A 23,094-nucleotide genomic window follows, 5' to 3' on the forward strand; every position below is an offset into this window, starting at 1 on the left:
TTAAAAATAAAGCCGCGCGTTCTAGGGAGGGCATTATCGTCAACTTGAAAGTTTGCATTTTTAATTTTTTTTTCATATGTTTAATATTTGAAAGAGATTCATTGAGTGTGGCAAAGGCAACCCCTCAGCCCAAACGTGCCAAGAAAGTACTTAGGTGATAAGCAAGAGTCTTGAGAGATGGCCTCAAGTAAAAGATGCATCCGTGACGATAAGGAGGAGTGTGCATGTGTCATTGTTTGGTCGGGAAATTAGCTTAGATCGGCCAATCTCGAGATAGTTCATGGAAATAAAGTCAAGAATCAAACGTAGATCAATTCGGCTCCATGTTTAAGGTGATCAAGCCAAATTTTCAATTGACATTTTTTCTTGCTATATGGGCTCTTGTTTGAAATAAGGAAAAAAATTTAAATTATTTTGATCTATTGTAGAGACTTGATTAGATATTTTATACAAATAGAATGACATATTTAGAAAAAAACTAAAGTACATGGAGTAAAATCATAAAAAGCACAAGAATGAACATTAAGATTTTTCCCAAACCAAAGCCTTCATTTCTTTGTGGAGTGAGACGGTCACATATATAGAACGCCTCTCATTGTATCTTTCTATCTTCTCATGCTTGTCCGCCATTTGTGTTTTTCCACAAATGCTTATCCCCTCATCTCTCTCGTGGGTCCATTCAGGAATTCGTTCAGCTCCAAACCGGTTTCAAGAGGACTCAATTATTAGGTTCATGGTTCCACGCATTTAAATTCAATCCTAACTGGATTAACAACTTGTTAAATTAAAGTGTGAAGAGCTAAAGAGGTCATTAAGTTAAGGACCAAATTTGGTGTTATTTACACTCTCTTAGAGAATCAGATAGCCATCATCTCTCTAGTGTTTGAATTTCAGCTACTTTTGCTTTAATTCTTGAATTGAACCAAAGTCAAACTAGATGCAAAAGGAGAGGGAAAAAAGTCCTCCAATCTCAATGATGTTGTCTTATTCATCTTTTGAATCGGCTCATTTCTATTAAATTTAGAGTTTTTTTTTTTGTGAAGATCACATTGTTTTACTATGTCCTTTTTAAGATTGCAAAAAATATAAAAAAGTAAAATTCTGGTCACAATTCATACAATTTAATAAATCGTTGATTTATCTAAAATGATGCATAATTGAAAAGTTGTATAGTCTTATCGTTGATCAATAATAATTGATATATCGGGTAAATCCATCATATTATGTGTCATTTGATTAGTTAACCAAAATGGATTGTGTTTTATAACCAAAAAAAAAAAAAATAGAGCATAAAAGTAGCCAGCCCAACTTAATTAGAGCACCCTGCAATATTTTTATTCCACGGTGAAATGTCGTCTAGGGAAGACATTGAGTTTTCGATGTATACATAGGGAAAGCCGTGTGATCGAAAGGAATTTTTTATTCCAGTCGACCGAATCTGTAAATTAGCAGATTCGATCAAACTAAATTGGTCCACTTGGACGGATCTCACAGGAAATTCTTTTCTGGATCCGAATCCGGTGGGCCGCAATCCGGTCGATTTCGATAGGTCCTTACGTGGGGGCTCCACACGTGACGTGGGACCCATAAAAGTTAACGGTCGCCACAAAACCGGTCCAGCGGAACCTGCGTACTAACTGAAAAGGAAAAAAAGGTTCGAGAACCGTCTCGAGAAAAGAAAAGATCCTTCCTTTCCCATTCCAGAATCCGGTCTTGGATTCGCAAGCGTGCTGCGTAGTTGCTCCGAGAATCGACGAAGGGACCGCCGTCGGACGATGGCCGGACCCGGCCCCATTTCGCCGCCGCCGCCGCCGCCGCCCTCCTCCTCCTCCTCGCCGCCGTCTCCGGCGCTTCTCACTGCTCGTCGTCGCCTCAAGGTTCGGCTTTTCGCGCCTTCTGCCTATCGGGATGCTTTCCGTCGTTTCTTTCTTAGTTCGATGTTTTCCATCGTCCCCTGGAGATTAGCTCCTTTTTTGTCCGTGGTTGACAACGTTGTTTCAGAGGGGGTGCTTGGTTGTAGGCTGGTTTTTTTTTTTTTTCAGTGGGGGTTACTTTTCTTTTTCCTCTCGCTGGGAATCGATGGCTTGAGGACTGGGGGGGCGTGGCCCATTTGGGGATATTCAAGTTTCTTCCTTTACGTTCCTGATGTTGTGGAAACCCGTTCTGATTTATGTGGCAGTGTACGGTTTCTCGGTTGGGGAGATTGACTATTGGGCGTCGGTTTCTTCTTTCTTGATTGATCATGGGTCTCATTCGACTGATGCGGGCTTCATAGTTAGTAGCGTGTCTTGGGTTAGCAGCAGAGTGACAGTGTTGGAACTGTGTTTAATGTGGTGTAGAATGTTAAGTATTTTGCTGCGGTTCTTTTTTTACTACCCGAGGAGTCAGAGAGAGTTTTGGTGATATTCTAATCCAAGAGATCATATCTGAAATGACATTAATCAAAACACTCTAACCCTCAAGAAAGCGTTTAGAGGGGTTTATATAAACTCAACTTGGAACATCCTTCCAAGTAGACAATTCCAAGACACCTTATCTTTCATTTTCCCAGACAAGACCGACAATTCCCAGACAAAACATAAATTAGAAGATTAATTTTTGACTCAAGAAGACTCCAGGAACTAAATAATATGCATAGCACCTGAGAAATTCATTGAAATACAAAGACTCATTGTCGGGGAAAATCAAGCAGCACATAGAAATTTGAGCATAACTTTTTCTGGAATACTCCAAATTGCATGAAACTTGATGCATCTAAAACTAGTCATATAGGGCTTTCCGACCATATACTGTGGGACCAGTTTGGAGCAAGAAATTCTCATTAAATGCACAAGAAAGTGACTCTTAATATTCTGCCAGCAGAATTGAACATAGCAGTCTTCAAGCACTTTTGTATTAAGGGTTGGATGAGGCTTAAAAACTCTTGAGGTGATTCTTCATCACTATTCTTCTACCCAACATTGTAGTAATTGGTATGAACCATGAAATAGTTTTTCTGTATTGTCATTTGCTTCTATTGCAAAGTTGCTGGCAAAGTTTTAAGTCAAATTCAACATTTTTTACCAAGTATGAGTGCACTGGCCACCTATTTTCTAGTACTTCCTTCCTTCAATACTTGAATTTTTCTTTTACAAGAATATCAAAGTGGTGATTCGATTTTGGTGCAGATTTATCACTAGTGAAGAACATCAGTGAGCTACCACAAGATAACTATGGAAGAGGAGGTTTATCTCACATAACTGTTGCAGGTTCGTTCATGCATGGGATGAAAGAGGTACCCTTTTTGAGGGTTTTATTCTTTGTTGATATCTTCTATATGCAGTTTCTTGTTCCCCCATTTATTTTAAGCCAGTGAAGGGCTTTAAAAGACCATGACCACACTGCAAGAGCTTAATGACTTGGCTAGTGCTAGCTTAGTGAAAGGCAGGGATTGAGGTTAAATAGATAGGTTTCAATATGTAATTCCTTCTGAAACTTCATTGGAACATGCTCACATCTTTATACAGAATAAAAACATATTACCACTAGATGATGGGGGCATACTTGCCTGACTGCCATTGTATGATACTATTCTTTGGTATGAACAGCTTTTTGAAATTGTCAATACAATGGAATGGGCTGACTAGTCCTCAGAGATATTTCTGTCTTTCAAAATTTCATAAAAAGTTTGATTTTGTCATTTATATATTTAAACCATTAATGCAAATTACCGTTCCATCCAATGACTGTGCATTTTTTACAGGCTTCACTTTATCTTGATCCATCTTCAATATATTCTTGAACCTACTTTTGTGCTCCATCAGTGGATATGTTTCAGATGACAGACAGTTTCTCAGCATCATGTTTTGTAATTTTATGTGCTTCAACAGGTTGAGGTGTGGCTACAAACCTTTTCTCCAGGGACTCGCACACCAATACATCGGCATTCTTGTGAAGAAATTTTTGTTGTCCTCAAAGGGAGTGGTACTCTTTATCTTGCTTCAGATACTCATGGAAAGTACCCTGGAACACCTCAAGAGTTCTCTATATTTTCAAACAGCACATTTCACATTCCAGTTAATGATGTTCACCAGGTAAAGATTCCTATTTATCTTCAGTTTTGTTGATATGTGGAGTTCTTGGCCCACTATATATGCACTTTCTTGAGGTGTCTTCTGAGAGAATTTGCTAGTTTTAAATAAGGTATTAGGGGTCTTGGTCTTCAAGCGCATCCCTCCATCACATAATGAGGACCAGAACTAGCTTTATAATCTGATTCATTCAATAAAACGACTAAAGATTACAATTACTCACCTATTTAGCAGGTTGTCTCAGATTAGTTTGTGTGATGGGTCTGGCAGCTAAAGAAGGCATTACTTGCATCCTCTTTTTTTTCTTATTTTGAGGAGGAGAGGAGGCTTTTTTTTTTTTTTTTTTTTTTTGGGGGGGAGGGGAAGGGAGGGGGAGGAGGAGGTGTTTGGTTGAGGGGAGACAGGGTGTTTCATTTCAGAAAATTTGAAAAGCTGCTGAAGCCTGATTCAATGTCTTTAATCTTTCTATGGAATAAATGGTTCAAGGTCTTTGCTATTTGAGATTGCAATGTCATGCTTTTCATCTTAATTTTTTTTTTTTTTTAAATAATGTTATCAGTTTTCTTTTGTATCTGATAGGCACTTCCAAAGTTATGTCAAACTTCAAGTATTTTAGACTTAGCTATACATTTGCAGGTATGGAATACAAACAAACATGAGGATTTGCAAGTTCTTGTCATCATATCTCGTCCACCAGTGAAAGTGTAAGCAAATTATATTTCTTTGCTGAGACTCATTACTTTTATTGTTCATTCTCTGTTTGTATTCTTTTCACACTTCCGGCTTTACAGTGTCTTGGCCCAACTGGCTTTTCTTTTTTAAGCCTGTTAATTGCAAAATAAATCTCTTCGATAGACTTCAGGTGTATTGGTCCAATCTGTGGCAGAAGTTACTTTTGACAGGGTTCGAGATCAAGAGAAAGGACGACTCTCAATGCCATTGATATGGATGACACTGAGAGAAAAGAGAATGCTAGAAAGAATCAAAACAACTGCAGAACTGCTTTGGCCCTCAAAAGTGTAGTGATAGAAATGCATGGACCTGATGACCATCTTCCACTAAGAATGGATTTATTGCTGTGATTGGCAAGGCCTACTTGAACTTGCAATTTATAGTTATAATTTTTGACCTCATTGGGATGTTTTAGAATCCCTCTTTTACCATCTTACGCTGCTTTGGCAAAGATGATGTCAGGTGTAATGTGATATTTGGTAAACCTCTAGCTTGAACTAGATTTTCTTTTGTGTGATGATTCTGCATTTTCAATACTTTGTTACTCACTTAAGAAAATACTCTACAAGCTCTGCAAGTTTTTTGAAAATTGACGAGTGTCGTTACTGTATGGATGAAAATTTCATTTTCCTGCACTCCATTTGCTGTTCCTGAGCCTCATCAAATTTTCTCAGTCCTTTTACTTTTAGTTAGCAGACTAAACTTATATTGAGCAACCTTCATTTTTCAGGTTCACATATGAAGACTGGTTCATGCCTCATACTGCTGCAAAACTGAAGTATCCTTACTACTGGGATGAGGAATGTTTCAAGCTTCTAGGAAGGATGAGCTTTGATGTCCTTGCAGCCACTTTCTGACTGATAATGTCCCGTGGGGTGTTTAGGGGACATAAATGAGGGATGGAGGGAACTTGGAAATGCATTGTGTCCTGTCTGATAACAAAACTTAGCCAGACTTGTAAATTTAATTTTTGCAACTCTACCCTGATGTTCGATCAGTCAGTTTGATGTATATGATTATATAGAGGAACCATCTTTTGGTTCACCTTCATCTACAGTCTGGAGACAGTTATACATTTTTATTGCATCTGAAGTGCGCAAAGCAAAACATTCAGATATTTTTTATTTTGTGTTCGGAGGTGTGGATCATCTTTCTGGAAGCTGCGAAATTGAGCCTGAAAAGCAGACAGATTAAGCATTACTTTTGTTTAGGGGCCAAACATGAATTACTTAATTTACAAATTTTCGTGCGTATGGTCATGACGCTGGTGACCAAGGCAGAACCTTAAACTATGAGTAGCACATAAACTGAGTAACTCAACCATGAGTCTGGAAGTTCATTCATATGAGAAATCTGATGTGGCTGTCTGCTTCATGATTCATAAACTCACATATGCATAGGCATTAACTGTGAAGGACCGTAAGGTCTTTCTATATACCCCTAGCTCGATAACGTCATGGGACTACTCAGTACTCAGGATGCAATGCTAATAGGAAGAGCAACCTCCCCAGCCAAACTCCATGCACTGAAGGTAAAGTAATTCATCCCACAGAATACACTGGTGTAACTAGTGTTGTAGAACTGTTTTCCCGGAGGTTTTACATGGCATACAGTCAATTGAATCACAAGATGATATAAGATGTCACTTTCCAAGGACTTACCCTGGATAGGCAACTTGTTTTGTTTTTCCCTATATCAATTAATAAATTTTTTCCATGAGAGTATCGCTGAACTCAACTGAGCAATTTAAGTGGGGGGCCATGGCAGTGGGTTGCTGTGCTAGTCTTCCCCAAGGTATCATAGGGGGCACTAAGTCCTCGGTCACCAATACACTCAGCTAACATGGGAGAATGTTTAAACATGTCGCTGTTGCTTCTGTCTGTGAAAGTTCCTCTGCCATCAGCCAACTGAAAAAGCCCAACCATAACTGAGTCGACATCATCATCTGGAACTCCAACATTGACATGCCATTTTGATGGCACGAGAAGTTTTTTGACAGCAAACACTTTCAATGGGACAGAGGGACCGGTGACAAGTGCTCGTGATTGGACAATGATTGGACTCTAACTTCTTTATCTTCACCTTCCTCATCTCTGCAATTGTTGATTCTTGGCGCTCAAGTCAAGGTCTGCTTCTGCACTTTTGCCACAACAGCAGTGCGCTCTTCTCTTGTTTTTTTACGCATTCCTTTGCACTATGGAATTCACACAGTCGGTCTCAGCTGAAATGAAAAGAATAGACTTCTATTTACGTACTTGACACATCACTTGGATCAGCAAAGTGAGTGTTGAGAACTGTATATGATAGGATATATGGGATTGTTGAGCATCCTGCTAGGTGTAGCCCGAAGGAAAAGAAAGTCTCTTTCAAAGTCCTTTTCCTCCACGTTCGTCAAAATGCTGCATTAGCATTGTCATTCTGTTTTATTTTTCTGCTTCTTTCTAATTAGTATCTCACTGGCAAATTCAGACCCACATTCAACGATTTATCCACTGTTAGAAGAAGGTGACATTCAGTTTCTGGCGCAAGTTTACCACTAGTGAGGAATATCGGTGAGCTACCACAAGATAACTATGGAATAGGAGGTTCTTCTCACATAATGGAGGCAGGCTCACTCTTCACGGGACAAATGCGGTGCCATCCTTTTTTTGCTTTCAGCAAAGTTTCAGGGCATCATATTTTTGTCATTTTTCATCTATCAACGGTTTGACGTATGGCTACATACATATTCTCCTCTGGCTTGCACACCAATTCACCTGCATTCCTGTGAAGATATGTTTGTGGTCCTCAAGGAGAGCAGTCCTCTTTATCTTGCCTCAAGTTCTCATGAGAAGAACCTGGAACACCTCAGAAGTTCTGCGTCCTTCCGAACAGCATGTTCCTTATCCCTTTTGATGGTGCTCATCAGGTAATGGTTCTTATGGTGCACTACAATTTCGGTAATATCCAGAGTTGTTGATCAATGATCATGATTCCTCTTCTGAGGAGCCTTAGATACAGCAAAAGGTTCAGACAACTTTTCCTTGCAAGATTTTGACATGTCTAGCAATTCTTTCTGTGGCCTTTTGAACTTTCTTTAAGGATCTCATATCAGTCATCTAGCATTCTTGAACTTTAGTAGTACACTTGCAGGTAGGGGATACAAAAGATACAAGGATTTGCAAGTTACTGTCATCATATCTCGTCTGCCGAGGAAAGGAAGCATATTTACTTCCTATTTGCCTGCATTATTTGCTTCTTATCATTAATTCAACATACATACCTTCTCTTTACGGTTTTCTCGATTTTTTATTGGGGATGCTGTTTTATTTATCACTTTAACTTTTCCCTCTCAATTTGTTAATTAAGTCTCTGGGATAGGGTAAAGTGTATCCTGGAAACTTAGGTCACCTGAAGTTGACATTTGTGGGCAGAAGTCATTGTTTATGGGTTGATGTAGGTCAAGAGAATCTGCTGGATCTGTATACAATCATGTGCATGAAAGTATGGCTAAGAATACAGGATGGAGGAGAAAAAAAACTGGAATACCCTTCAGCTCTCAAAACTCTAGGGAAATAAATAAGCAGAAAAATCTGGATGCACCTCACAACCATCTTCAACTGAGGTACAACTCATTGTACTGATTGAGAGCTGCACCTGACCATTTAGCTGTCATTTTCTGTATTTTTTGGTAGTGAGAAGTTTATTCTTGCTATGGTCTCACCAATGGTTGATAGTGTTTACAAATCTTGCACGTCATCTGGAGACATAATGCTAGATGTATCAGCAGATTAGCCGAACCATCAAACTTGGAGACTGGCCTTTGTCTTCTTGATGTCTTTAGACATTATCGATCTGTCCTGCTTGTACAAGTTCTTCAGAACACCACAGCTCTCTCTGCGTACAAGGATAAAAAGTTTCCCTCCTTTATTTCATTTCTGGAAGGCAAACTGGCTCAAAACGTTGTCATTCAGTGGCCTTGGCTTTTACAGGTTCGTATATGAAGACTGGTTCATGCCACGTACTGCCACTAAACTGAATTTTCCTATCTTCCGGGACAAGGAGTGTCAACAAGAATCTAGGGAGGGCAACCTTTAATGTCTAGACTCATGCGATTTCAGAGACGGCTCTTGATTTTCATATCAATGGGAAAATAGGAAGGGGAATTTGTGAATCTAATGGTATCAACCACAACTGTAATGATGATCAGAAATGTTTTCTCTTCGGTGATTGAGCATAGAACTATTTCTAGATATCCTCAGATATCACCTTCACTCATCCAGATTGATTGCTTTTCTGTTAATTGTTTCATTGTCACTCAACAAATGGCTGGCTCGAGTTAATAAACATTACAGCGGTCCAAGACAATGAACGAAAGTGAAAACTCCAATGAAGAAACTAAGTGCCATTTCTACATTTATCTTTTTCCATGAAAGGTTTCTAATTTCTTAGGAATTTGCAGATTATTCCGATTATTTGAAATGTCATGACAATTCAATCCAAAAATCTAAATTTTAGTTGACAAAGGGAAAAAGAAAAAAAATAAGATTGCTCGCCTCTGGATCAGCATATTGGAAGCAAGGAATCAATGAACAAACGTACGTGGATGATACACAATTCACTGGAAAAGGAAAACCAATCCCCATCATCTTACAATGCCACTTTCAGAATTTTTTTTTTAATCCTTTGAACTTCATTAGCTTACCCAGTCGCTCTCCAGGCAACATTAGAAACATCTAACTCATTGAACAGACACCTAGTTATCCCCTGTTCTTTTTCTGGCTCCGCCGTTCAGCCTCCCTTTCTGCAACCAATACACAAAATTCCGATCCTAGCATCTCATGTGTGTCCATGTTCTGGGAGACACCCAGATTGACTACTTCCATGACCACTTCTATTGTGACGACAAATCCTAACATAGATAAGACACGTATGGCATTTGCAATTCTGCATATGTTCTGCCTTGTCTCCAATGGGGTGTATGTCTGCTCTTGCCCTTCAAGACTCGTGGAGTGATCATTTGTTTTTGAAGTTTGTGAATCAGGCTTGTCCGCTTGATCCACCAACATTTCATCCTTGGTTTCCACATGCTCGCCGACCCAGACAAATCCATTGCAACCGAGTATTAGGTCAATCCCATACTCATCTAGGTGGTGCCAGTGCTGCTTTCGTCTCTTTACAAGATAAGAAGGGATCGAGAGAAGTTGTCCCCGCTGAAGCTGCAAGAGTACAATTGAGAAGGTTAACACAAGTGTGTTCTATCAACAGCATAAAGAAATGATGTGCAATGAGCAAGTCCAAATGCATGAAGATGAGCATATTAACAGAAACTGCAGCTCAACTGCAACTTTCAATCAGTCACGGCATTCGCAAAGAATACACAAAAACACTTTCTTATATATATTATTTCATCCTAAGCATGGTTTCCAATCCCCTCAGTTTATTCCCTTTGCAAAAGTTCGAGCACTAAATCAGTCTTTCCCCGACACTACTTAAGTGGAACAACAGAAAAGCAGAAGAAATATGCATAAAAGAAAGAAGAGAATTATAGAATAACCATTCAACAGATAACCCCAGTAAAAGGCTTTGTATTCTCTAGATACAGGTTTACAAAAACATAAATCTTCAGGCCTCTGCATCTAAGCACAAAATGCAAACCTTTCCATATTTCTGACTTCTTGCTTGGAGGTGCAGACCATCATGCTGAAAGCCACGAACTTCTGCCTGAAAGGGAAAAAAAAAAAACCCTTACATTAAGCTGAAGATCTGCTAGTCAATTCATAGACCAGGTTCACCATTGTAAGAGACACAAAGATAGGAAATTTGACTTACGCAGATGACATCATTCTCTTCGAAAATACTGCGCATGTTAAGCTCATCCTCTGCAGTTCGTCGCCTCTAACAATCAAAGCGGGAGAAAACAGAGAAGTTCAACAATGAGCTTTAAAAGCTTATCTGTATGAAAGCGAGCTTCTCTACTTCATGAATCCAAGAAATATGGATGCAGCATGTTTGTAAAGGATTATAAAATCTGGTAGTTGCTCAATAATGCGATATGACTGACAAGTATCGACGGAACTGCAAGTAGGAAAACGAAAGAAAATCCTTCTAAGCCAAATTGCTCATTCTAGAATCACTATCATACCAACCATTAGAATTATATGTCCCCTAAGAATCTAGATAGGCCCCATATCAATCAAGTTATATCTGCCCATCAGACAATCATTGAGCCTCGGGAATGATTAGAAGACATCACTCACTCTCCAAGGACTAAGAAAAAGATGAGTGCTTCACATTGTGCATAATCATGTATTCTACAAAAACAGATCTTTAAAACTATGGTGTAACTAACTTATGCACAATATAAGTTTATGGTAGAGTTTGCAACATGTATGAAACATTGTCTATAGAGAACTTTTTTCCTTCGTATGTTGACTTTTCTGTTTCAAGGATTTTCCAGCATTCTAAGATTCATTGAACAGAATAAAGACTAAAGAACTAGTAGCTCTCCTCATTCCACTTTATCACAAATCCAATCATTCTCAATCTGTGTGATAACTATTAATACAGAAAAAAAAAAAAAAAAAAAAAAAAAAACCCAAACAACAGAAAACATAGAGAAGCTGAAAGACTGCATATCACCTGTGAAAACATACAAAAGCCAAAGCATCTAAAAGAAAAAAGAAAAAAAAGAAAAAGAACATGCTACATAGTTACCTGAATTCCATCAGGCAAATTAATTGAAGAAAGCATTAACACAGCATCTTGACTATAATTTATATCCAGTCGCCAACGCTTTGGAGCTACCTGAAATATACAAACTGGGAAAATTGAATGAAAACTCCTCACATTAAGTCCTAAAGGTAAGACGATGTTACAATAAGATAGATAAACAGAATATGCAGGTTTCACATAGTTTCAGCAGATATGCAAGAGAGATATTGCAGCCTGGCAAATTGTCAATGCCAAGGTCACTAACAAGAGAAAATAATTTGCATTTTCGCTGCAAAGTTACAAACAGATATTAAATATTGGGTGACATGGGATATCAAACTTCATTTATCTGATGAACAAAATAGAGAGCCCTTTCCTGGCAAGCTAAATGAATCAACTCTACATTTTTATCATGCATATCTTTGCCAGCAATATAAGTGAATCAACTCTACATATTTATCATGCATATGCAATTATCTACATTCATCTACTGCCATCATATAGAGAGGAATAATATCCTATGCTACCTTGCAGTTAAGCTTTGCAAAACAAAAACCAATAATGGTAATTATCGATGAAAAGGAAAATTGAAATAAAGCATGCATGGTTGAGGCTATGTTGACATTCACATGCGCACATATTGACATGAGTTATTGACATAAGGTTCAAGTACACTGAAGTTCACTTGATTATTCGTATGCACCAACTAATTATGAAATTGCATAGAGTATTTCACCTCAATAACGCGACCAACAATGATGTCTCCAACCTCTGGCTTGTATCTACACTCATTGTGATGTTAATGGAAGAAGAAGAAGCAGAAGACTTGTTTTAGAAGGTCTAAAGAAAATAAGAAAAGAAACAAATAGCATCTTCTCATCCAGAAACAATTCTGACATTTTGCTACCTGGCTCGCAGAGTACGAACATAGACCAGCTTGTTGACTCGCTCAACTACTCCACAAACCGTAGCAACAACTTCGCCATTGAGCTCAGTGGTTCCATGGCCCCTGGTTTCCAACACAATAAAGACAACCCAGTTAAGAAAGACGTAAAAGAAGACAATTGATTATGCGTGTACTTGCAAAGATAACCCTGCAATATGCTGAGGCCAGTTTCAAAATTTGCAGAATAAGTCCTTTTAAAACTAGGCGAACTTAGCAAAACCGACGTCTAGGTAAAAGTATCATATACCATATCAAAACACATAATTTATGAGGTCTATTAATATAAAAACTGAATCAGGTCAGCATCATTACTTAAGAAAGCCGTCCTCGTAGTTGACAGGGATCGTGTCGGCAATGGTGACGGAGGCATTGGAGTTGGCCTTCGTCGACAAAGCCTCCAGCTTTTCGAGCGCTCTCTGCAGCCTCACCTTCTGGGTTTGAGTCAGCGGGAGATGCAACCCTCTCATCTCTCACCTTTTTTCTGCTCCCCCTCCCTCACTGCCCGCCGCAGAATCCTCCGCCGTGTCTTCCTTCTAATCCAAATAAACCGAAACCGATTTCCCGAGAATCGGAACGTCACTAAACATCGATACCATGAACGTGCTACAGAATATCATGAGAAGTACCATAATCCAACATAGAAGAAACCACAAGAACAGAGCATCACGGCCTGAAGCACTTGAACAGAAACAAACGACGGACACGAAGCTACGGAAGAACGAATCAATCGGTTTACTCAGCCATGAACGGAGCAAACATAAAAAGGGCTCAACGAAGCAGCACCGCAGGACGGGGATCGCGAGGCTTGAGCGGGCGGACTCACCTGTGCGAGCGGCAGCTCCGGCGGCGGTGGCGGCGGCGGTGGCGGCGAGTTTGATCCTTGGTCGATGGTGGAGACAGGAGAGGTCGGAGCAGTCTGAGGTTTAAGGGAGGGTTTGTCGGATCGATCCGACCCGCGCCGTCTCAGGTCTTAAACGACAAGCCCAAGCCTCCGTTTTCTATTTTTTCCTTTGTTTTTTTTTTTTTGAGTCGAAATTAAAATCGATCGAGATATTGGGTAATATAATTAATTAATTACCATCGTATTAGTTCTTGAGCTAATAAATAAAAAATTTATATTCCGTTTGTCAGTAGAAAACCTTCTTTGAAGGGGCCCCAATGTTGATAGTCGATCCATTTCGGAGGGATTAGTTCTTGGAATTAGAAACTAGACCAAAAGGATCGATTTCCAGTTTTCTGAACTAGGGACCAGACCAGAGGTCCGTGGAACTAGAATCAAACTGGTCAAATTGAAAGGAGAAATTGTTGAGAAGACTCAAAGAAAGGGAAAGACTTGAAAGAGAAGAGTAGTCAAGAGTGTTGTAGATAAAAGAAAAAGATTGAAAGAGAAAAGAAGGTGTGCATGAGATATTAATAAATAAATAAATAAATAAATAAATAAATAAATAAATCTGTCCCGTTTGGGAATTGGGAACTAAACCGATACTTTTTGGAATAGACCCAACTGGCCAATTTGATCAAGTCTAGACGGTTCCCGATTCAATTGATCCATTTTGCTTGCCCCTAATTCATTCTCGTTCCTTCGTTTTGGTATTGGGGCCAAATTTCATATTCAAGCTCCAAAGCCCACACCCACCAAAATTAATTTGTATTAATAAATGTAATTTGAAAATTAGCTAGTAATTATTATATTCTTAAGTAGTTAGTTCTTATGCAAATCAAAAGCAAAAGCCTAACACAAAAACAAATACATGGCACAAGGTGTTGGATTCAGAAAGTGCGTGAATCTATGCTTTTGAATGACAAAATTTAAGGTGCATTTAAGAACTATCATGTTGATTTTTTGATGATAATACATTTTGGTTTAAGTATATTATTTTGTTGGACTGAGTAAATCCTAAAATTGCTTCGTGGACCTCAGCATCCTTTGATGTAAAACACTTAGAGGGTAGAGAAATGTACAGGGCTTGATAAAATATATTGTGCTAAAAACGGTGTCTAAGGCGTGCGAATATCGATACACTAAAACAAAAAACACAGTCCTACCAGCCTACCGACAGTAAATCCATTGGATAGGCCCACACCCATCAGAATTAATTTGGATTAATGAACATATTTTGAAAATTAGTAAGTAATTCTTGATACTCTTAAGTAGTTAGCTCTTAAGCAAATCAAAAGCATAAGCTTAACACAAAAAACAAATACATGGTGTGAGGTGTCAGATTTAGAAAAGTGGCAAATCTATACTTTTGAATGACAAATTTTAAGGTACATTCAAGAACTATTGTGCTGATTATTTTATGATAATATTTTTTGGTTTAAGTACATTATTTGTTGAAAAATGAGTACAAGGCTAGGTCAAAAACATTAATGTCTTTAATGTAAGCCAATAAATACCCTGAAAAATCTTCAACTTTAGCTCTTATCCCAATTTCACATTTTGTCTCATAAAAGATCTCCACATTGGAATAAAATATTCATTGGTTACTAATCACCACGTCATCGTCCTACATGGCGGGCATAAGCCTAGCTGGCCCACTAACAAGTCGACATGTGTCCGTAACGTGGATTAAAAAAATAAACTGAAAGCTTGTTTTTTCTCTCTCTTTTGTTCTACTGCCTGCTGCATTTTCTCTCTCCTTTTTTCAACGAAGCGCACCCTTCTTCTTCCCGCTTCTGCGTCTCTCTTCCTCAAGCACTCTTTTCCTCTCTATCTCGAGCCCTCTCACTCACCCTAAGCACGTCCCTCCTCACCTTTGTCCTTGTCGCTGTCATCGACTTTCCAGCCACGACTCCAGAAATCGCTGGCCGCCGACTGGCCTCTCGAGCTTCTTTGTCTTCTACTCCTTATTTGGTCCCGATTTTAGGCTCGAGTACGTAGCCAAGGATTTTGAAGCAAAAGAGGTTTGTGAGGCTAGATATACTAGTGCCGGTGCTAAGTTTTGGGGTTTTAGCAACGCCGTGACGGCCGCGAGGGATATTGGGGCGGAGGAGAGAAAGGCGTATAGGTACCATGAGACCTCTCTTTCTCCTTTGCCTTTTTTTTTTCTTTTCTTTTCTATTGCCTCTGTTTCAGGAGGCATGGAGGCTTGGTGATAGTGGCTGCTTTGGTTTCTAGGTTGAGCCGAAGTCGGAGAGCTTATGAGGAGGCTAAGAGGGAGAGTTCTTCGTCAGCCCTTTTGACTCCTGAAGCAAGTCGCGTCCTGCTGTTTCCACTAGAGTATTTATCGTCGTGACCTTTGGTATGAAAGTTTTAACCTTATTATTGTTGCTGTGAGAAAGAGCACATGAGTGATAATTGTCCACGGTCTGCACTTGCTCCAATCAAGAGGCAGGAGGGACAACTTAAAGCAAGAAAAGTATTACTATTTTGGGACTAAGTATGTCCATTTATAAGCCCTTTCTTTAGGGCTTTGACTGAGTGCAAACATTTTAATGCTTTTCTTACTTTCAAATTTTACAAAGGGTTTCCATTAAGTGCGCTGAGGGAGAGAATGATTTACTCGGTTCAGTGAAGGTAGGGTATTTTGCTTAATTGCTTTAGTTTTGAATACCTTTATGTGGATATTTCACTGGTTGCAACTTTATGAATTAATTCCTTTATGTACGTCTTTCATGCAAAAGTAATGATTGGTAAATTAAAATTTTGCCATTTCAGAACTTATGATGTGACATCTTTTTGGAGAATGGCACAATTTTCTATTTGATTTCTCGAGATAATTTTTTCCATGTTTACATATCAGTCCCTCGAATGGAATGATGAGCTGATGGAAGAGCGTAGGGGAGGCGAATCACTTCTTGTTTTGAGCGAGGATGTATGTGTTACCAACTCTATGAAGAAAGAGAATGGTGTTATTACTGTTCCTGAAGAAATGAATGGGACAAACTTCTCTGAGTGAGGTAATACAGCTTAATTTTCAATTTTTTTCCTTCCTTACCTGTTCTTATTGGCCTCTAATATTGTCTAATTCTTCAAAGAAAGGTGGCATGATTGTTGAGCTTAGTTTTTTTCGTTGGGACAGAATATTTTTTTTTCTTTTTAACTAGATAGGAATGTATATATCTGGGAGCCAAAATGTTTGGACCATGTCCCGCAACAAATGAAATTGAGGCATCTCTCCCCTTGTCTTGTAGAGGTCTTTGACTTTATTTGAGCTCCCTTTAATCAACTATTGCTTTTATCTTATGGTTTATTTCTTCATCCTTTTGAAAATGGTGTTTCTTCAGTTACTGGGAATAATTATAATTCTCACTCTCCATGAAGTTACAATTGGTGATAAAGTGATCATTCTTTAGTACCGGGATCGTTGTTGATGGGAAAACTATAATGCTCTTGTGACCTTTTACACTTTGAATCCTTTTCACATATGTCTTGCACTCACATTATGTCAATTATAACTTGATCTTTGCTCTCTGCAATTATATTAAATCTGTGATGTCACTAAACTTTGTTATGGTGATGGGAATGGCTTGAAATTAGTGGTGATAGCTGTTACCCTTCTTACTTTGAAGAAATAACCCCCTAGTTTTTGAATGCTAGATTATCAATACTTATCATTTGGAAAAAAAAAAGAAAAAGAAAAACGAATGGATCTTTCTCCTTTTCTTTGGTAGGAGGAATAAATCCTTTATCAGAATGATTGTTCTGTAACTCTAAGTAAGTGGAAAATATGACCCTCCATCTTTCAAGATTCTTGCTTTTAATGCTTTTTATGATCACTTGTGTTTTGTAGATGGGAGAAATATCAAAGTGAGGAGGAAGTAGCTCTTGGTTGGAGAAAGCATGTCAAAAAAGTTGTTTTTACAGAGAAGCATATACAACACATCCAAGTGAAATGGCCAACGAGGCGTTTTATCTTAATTGCTTTCTCTTATGCTGTTAGGGCTGGAAAATTTAGAATAAGAGAAGCATATGTTAATTGTTCATTTGGTTAAAAGTCACTTCTATTTATTTACTTTTTCCTAATAACTTCAGCTTTAAGCAATAACTATTATTTTGGACAGTATTGTTCGATATGATGTAGATTTTTGGAGAAGTTCTAAAAGGTAAACTCGCTCTCCTATATAATAATTTTCATAATGACTTGTGTAAGAAACTCAAATTTCTAGCACAAAGGATTCAATCCAAAAGAACAATTGCATGACCAGCTCATTTTTGTGGCAGCATCGCAATGATTATAAGAGTGCGTTCTTTGTTTTCTATTGTTCTTTTGAATTCCTTTTATGATTTTGTTTTTTTTTATACCTCACTATATAGTTCTTTTTAGTGAATGTTATGCTTTCGAATTCATGAAGTTGAATGTATAATTACCTTTTTGAGTTTACGTTCTTCTCAAAATTACTTTTACATTCTCATATGGACCGAGTATTGGCATTGGGTAGCATCACTTCTAAAAGTCTTAGATAAGGTAGCAAACCCTCATCAAAGTAGGTGGGGTTATCTATAATTCTAAGCTTTTATATTTTCATATTTTAACATTTATATTGGTCTTTAAGCTTAGAATTACTCTGGTTTGAGTCGACATTGACCAAAATGATGGATTTGACTCATACTTTCGTATTAATATCGATTTGAAGTTTTCATGTGATGATTATTGCTAATAGTTCATTTCTCGTTCATCCTTGTCTTGCAAGTTTTCTTTTTTCCCTTTCCTCGGAAGTCTTTGATGGGTTCTGACAAAGTTGGACTAGTTATCTAGATTTTTTTTCCCTGTTGAATTATTCAATGTGCGCCTTCATTTATTTGCTTTTGGAACTATTGATCATTCATACATAAGCTATTTTAACTATGTGAAACTAAATCTGAATTTTTTATTGTGGATTGTATCTTTGGAAACTCTTCTATTGAATTCATCATGTAACGGCAAGCTTGTTCATGGTGGTATGTTGAGCTTGTAGTTGGAGAAAGTAAAGTTCATGCTGGTTACAAAACCAAGAGTGAGAAACAAAATAGGAGTGTCCTATGACATATTCTATTATGACTGAAATATGCAAAGTTCACAATCTTTTGAAGTCACTAACTTACATTTGTATAAATTTTCGATAGATTATTCTGAGTACTTTACTACTAGCTTGACTTGTTCTAAGAATAAATAAGTATGATCCATCTTTTTAGGATTAAAATTAGTTTTTCTTTATTTGTCTTCTTTAAATGATTGAATTTTTTCTTTCAAAAATTTGTAGAGACCGCAGAGGATAATATCATTGTGCATAATGTTGATAAAGAATTTCAATTTATAATTGACATGACATTTGCTAATGATGATGAAGTATATAAGACATACAATGTATATGTAATTTCCATGGGATTTGGAGTGAGAAAAAGGACAAAAGGCTAATAATAGTAAATAAATATTACGAATATACACATTTCTTTGTAATTATAAAAGACAATTTTCATTGATCCCACCTCATAAACAAAGAGATATTTATAGGATTGTGAAGAGAACTGGATGTCAAATTTGTATAAAATTCAAAATTGAAAATGGAATATTGATAGTGGACAAATTTAAGGATGTTCATAATCATCATTTCAATGATGATAAATAGAAACATTTCATATGATTATACCGACACACGACAAATACTAATAAAAGTATTTTGACTTCTATTGCTAGAGCTAGTATAAATGTTACAAAAGCATATTTCTACCTTAGGGGTGAAGTAGGGGGATAGGAGAATATTAGCTTTACTTTACGTGATTATCAAAATTTCTTACAATCGAAGGAAAGGAACTTAATTAGTGCGGGTGATTGTTAAAATTTCTTACAAACATTAACCATTTTAATTGCTTACAATCAAGTGGAAACAATTTTTCTTATATATTTCAATTGGATGAGGAATGGAGATTAACCATTTTTTTTTTTTTGGTTTGATGGTGTATCCAAGCTAGTCTATAAAAGTTTTAAAGATGTGATAGTATTTGATACAACTTATCGTACAAATAAGTACAATATGATATGCACTCTTTTCATTGGCTTGAATCATCATTGGAAGAATGTTCTCTTTGGTTGTGCATTTTTATTGGATGAAACAATTATTTTTTTCATTTGAGCATTTCAATCTTTTTTAGAGGCAATGGGTAAACCCACGACTATTTCCACCGATCAAGATCATGTCATGACGAGTGCTACTAAGATTGTTCTTCAAAATACTAATCACCGTTTATATGTATGACATATTGGGAAAAATGCTATGCATCATATTGAGTATCTTATTGAAAAGTCGGGTTTCGCGATAAATATTGGTATAAGCTTTTATATCATTGTGAATCTCAATTGGAAATGAAGAATGTTTAGAAATATATGTATCAAGAATGGAGTTTGAGGGATCACAAGTGGTCAAACAGCATGTATCGGTTGCGTCATAAATGGTGTCCTGCATTTAGCCAAGATACTTTTTCTATAATAATCATATTCATACAAAAAAGTGATTGCACAAATAATGTTTTTTAAGATATGATATGTAATACTATGGCTTTATCAGAATTTGTCAGTCATTATGAGAAATAAACAGAAAAAATGCGCAACTCTGAAATTGTTAATGATTTTGAATGTGCTCGAGGAAAGTTGCATATTGTAGTTGGAAATAGTGGAATTTTGAAACATGTTGCAAATGTATACACTCATGTTATTTATAGAAATTTTCAGGTTAAGTTATTGCATGTTTTTCCGTGGTTATTTGTAGATCGAAAACTAATGGGCCATTGCACACTTATATCGTGGCAACTGAAAGTAGTGAAATGAGGCATATTGTTCATTTTATTCCGAGTGATTTAACAATTACATATAGTTGCAAGTTATTTGAAATGCGAGAATGGTTGTGTAGGCATAAGCAACAAAACAAGGGGTTTATTGTGATGTTGGACAAAGCTCTTATATTACGGTAAAGTCAAAAACATTACATTTAAAGAGGTTGATGCAATTATTTTTCAATGTTATGAATATTAATGCAAATCATGATGTTACGGATGAGCTTGTGACTACAACCTTGCCGCGTCATCACTCTCATATCACAAACAAAATACAATCTTTGATGAGTAATGATCATATTAATTTCTTGGTGAGAAATGATGAATCTGAATATATATAAAACTATGAAATTCGAATACTTGATCCCCTTCGAAGAAGACCAAAAGGTATACCAACTACTCGGTTAAAAGACGGTAGTGAAAAGCGAAAGAAAGAAGTGTCTTCATGCATTGGAGGCACCTCACATAAGGTATGATGCTTATTTAATTTTATAGAATGATTTCATTAATAAAAAGTACGAAATTTATGATACTCTCACTTATGTGTAGAATTGACATTCTATGGTCATTATCGTTTCATCTTCCCTCATCAAACAATTTTTTTGCTAACTTAGACTACACAATATCTGTTACTAGTTATCTATTATTTTTTGTTAGATTTTATTTAGGAATCTACCTTCTTTTGCCCTTAAGTTACTAATTGTGGTTTGGAATAAACATAAATACACTTTGAAGCAATTAGGTTTAGAGAAGGGACAATCAATAGAAATTGGAGAAATACATGTTGAAAATTTTATGGTAAAAATCTTATTTATGTTTCTTTATATTTTTCCATCTAGATCTATATAATCTATCTATCTCTCTCTCTCTCTCTCTCTCTCTCTCTCTCAATATTTGACATTGAGATTCATTTGATTTTTAAGAGGCGTTTTTATTTCAATGTTGGGATGAACAACCAAGCTACTTAAGTAGCTCAAAGGCTTTTTTGTATCATGTAGCAGCATTTTGATGCTATGTATGTCTACTTGTTTTTGGACACCATTACAATATATTCTTAAATATTCAAAAAACGTAATAAGAGAAAATAAGTGCAAACTTTCTTTTATTTGTGTGCTAGACATAAAATAATAGTTTCAACTCTTAAAGAGTAAAATTTGTTCATCTCTTGGATAACAACCAGTAGAGTTGTTGAAGAAAAACTCAATTTCGGAGGTTCAAGAGTGATTTTAGAGAAGGTAATGAGTTTTGCTCTTATATATTTGATGTTGCGAGACTGGTTACTCTTCTACTCACTTTAGTCATGGTTGGGAATTTAACTAGAAACATATTGCATTGTATTACTACTGTAGTGGACCAGATGCAATCTCACTTTTTGATGATCCAGTCGAGATGTAATGCTGTTGCCTACCATGAAGTGCTTTATTAATGATTATTATCCAAATTTGGGTTTTGTATATGGATAGTCGAGAGTAAGTGGGACGATGAAAATCTATAATGGGTGGACTTGGGTTGAAATTGTTGGTTTTGAATTGAATGGATCTTATTGTAGTTTTCATCTGAATAATTTATCCTTGATACCCATCTTGCGCCAGTATTTGTATCTTTTGTGCAAGGAATTATTTTGCTTGTCTTTTTGTTGTCATTAGATTAGATTATATCTGATCATTCTCTTGACTAAGCAATTTTATCATGTATTTCTATGTTTTAGTCATGTTCGTAAAATGTTGTGATATTTCTCGACCCATCTTACTTACTAGAGGATTCACACTACAAATCACCGAGAAATAACTTCTCCGATCATTCTCTTGGCTAAGCAATTGGGGCTATGCTTGAACTCGGATTTTAATGGCTTCAAAATGGCAAAGTGCCACATTTGCAAATGCTTCTGTAGAAACATTGTTGAGAAAAAAAAATCAAGCTCATGTACTGTCGACCAAGGCATTGGAGTAAACCCATTTAAAGTACTCATAAAGACCGAATTTGCACCCACCTTGAGCACCATATCCAAAGAACTTGGTAGCCCAACCTCTCCAAAAGGCAGAAGGGTTTTGCTCTCTCAATAGAGTAGTGAAATATGAATAAATACCGTTATACTTGATTGGATTACCTTACAAGATAACAATGATTCACATATATAGAAAACTTCCAAGTGAAACAAGTTTGTGCAGAAATATTAAATATATGCCAAAAAAGGATAATCATGAATAAAGCCACACTACCTGCAGAAGCATCCAATTCTCGTCGAAAATTGGACTTTCCACATTTAGTTGGATTTGGCCATATTAGCAGTTCCATATCAAACAGCAACCAGAAAAATATGTAAACAAGTCATGTGAGGAATCTTGTAAACTCATCCGGTTATAGTTCAATGATTACCAGAACACATATCAAGAGTCCACAAAAACACCACATCTTTTATTCAATCTCTCAAGTCCACATCATCAATAAAACTAGTACCCAAGCAGAAAACGATTTGGGGTGTTACCTCCAATACGCTGATGAGGAAATTAATCAAGTGACTCAATTTATTCACTGAGCTTAACTAATGAACAGAACATGTTTATCCAATGTATAGAATTTACACTACATCATTGAACAAGAAGAATGCCAACAAAAGCAGAACATCCCTTTCACTACGACACAACAAATATAAATAAAGTTCGAGCTGAAAAAACAAAAGAGATAGAGAGAGAGAGAGAGAGAGAGAGAGAGAGAGAGACTATGAACTTTAGAACAAGGTCGAAAATGTATTTTACATTGAAATGCCTAACTGCGAGTAGACAGTAGGCTCGACCAATTTATTGTGCTTCCTTAGTACTATAAGCAAAGAGCCATTTTTTTTTAATTAAGTAGGACAAATAAATTGACAAGATCATCCAATTTAAAAACACAAATCTAGCTAG

At 36.9% G+C, this 23,094-nt stretch overlaps 2 protein-coding genes across 3 annotated transcripts; one reads left to right on the plus strand and one right to left on the minus strand.

Annotated features, from left to right (window-relative positions):
• Positions 1-323: 323 nt before the first annotated feature.
• On the plus strand, positions 324-5,924 carry LOC104457038 (auxin-binding protein T85). The gene is made up of 6 exons (XM_010071962.3): positions 324-332; positions 1,739-1,877; positions 3,168-3,274; positions 3,870-4,073; positions 4,707-4,774; positions 5,533-5,924. The coding sequence occupies exons 1-6, from the start codon at positions 324-326 to the stop codon at positions 5,657-5,659; spliced, it is 654 nt and encodes a 217-aa protein (XP_010070264.2). The 3' UTR covers positions 5,660-5,924.
• A 3,428-nt stretch (positions 5,925-9,352) lies between these two features.
• LOC104457036 (exosome complex component RRP4 homolog) lies at positions 9,353-13,399 on the minus strand. 2 transcript variants are annotated; one of them, XM_018859967.2, is made up of 8 exons: positions 13,265-13,399; positions 12,754-12,974; positions 12,403-12,504; positions 12,232-12,277; positions 11,499-11,588; positions 10,614-10,679; positions 10,440-10,505; positions 9,353-10,000 (listed from the first exon to the last, which is right to left on the minus strand). In XM_018859967.2, the coding sequence occupies exons 2-8, from the start codon at positions 12,906-12,908 to the stop codon at positions 9,542-9,544; spliced, it is 984 nt and encodes a 327-aa protein (XP_018715512.2). In that variant the 5' UTR covers positions 12,909-12,974; positions 13,265-13,399; the 3' UTR covers positions 9,353-9,541. The 2 variants fall into 2 exon arrangements, with proteins under 2 accessions (XP_018715512.2, XP_039154796.1); XM_039298862.1 differs by having other exon boundaries at positions 12,754-12,971; positions 13,265-13,386.
• Positions 13,400-23,094: the final 9,695 nt, after the last annotated feature.

The sequence above is a fragment of the Eucalyptus grandis genome, chromosome 8 (genome assembly GCF_016545825.1).
Source record: "Eucalyptus grandis isolate ANBG69807.140 chromosome 8, ASM1654582v1, whole genome shotgun sequence".
Taxonomy (NCBI): domain Eukaryota; kingdom Viridiplantae; phylum Streptophyta; class Magnoliopsida; order Myrtales; family Myrtaceae; genus Eucalyptus; species Eucalyptus grandis.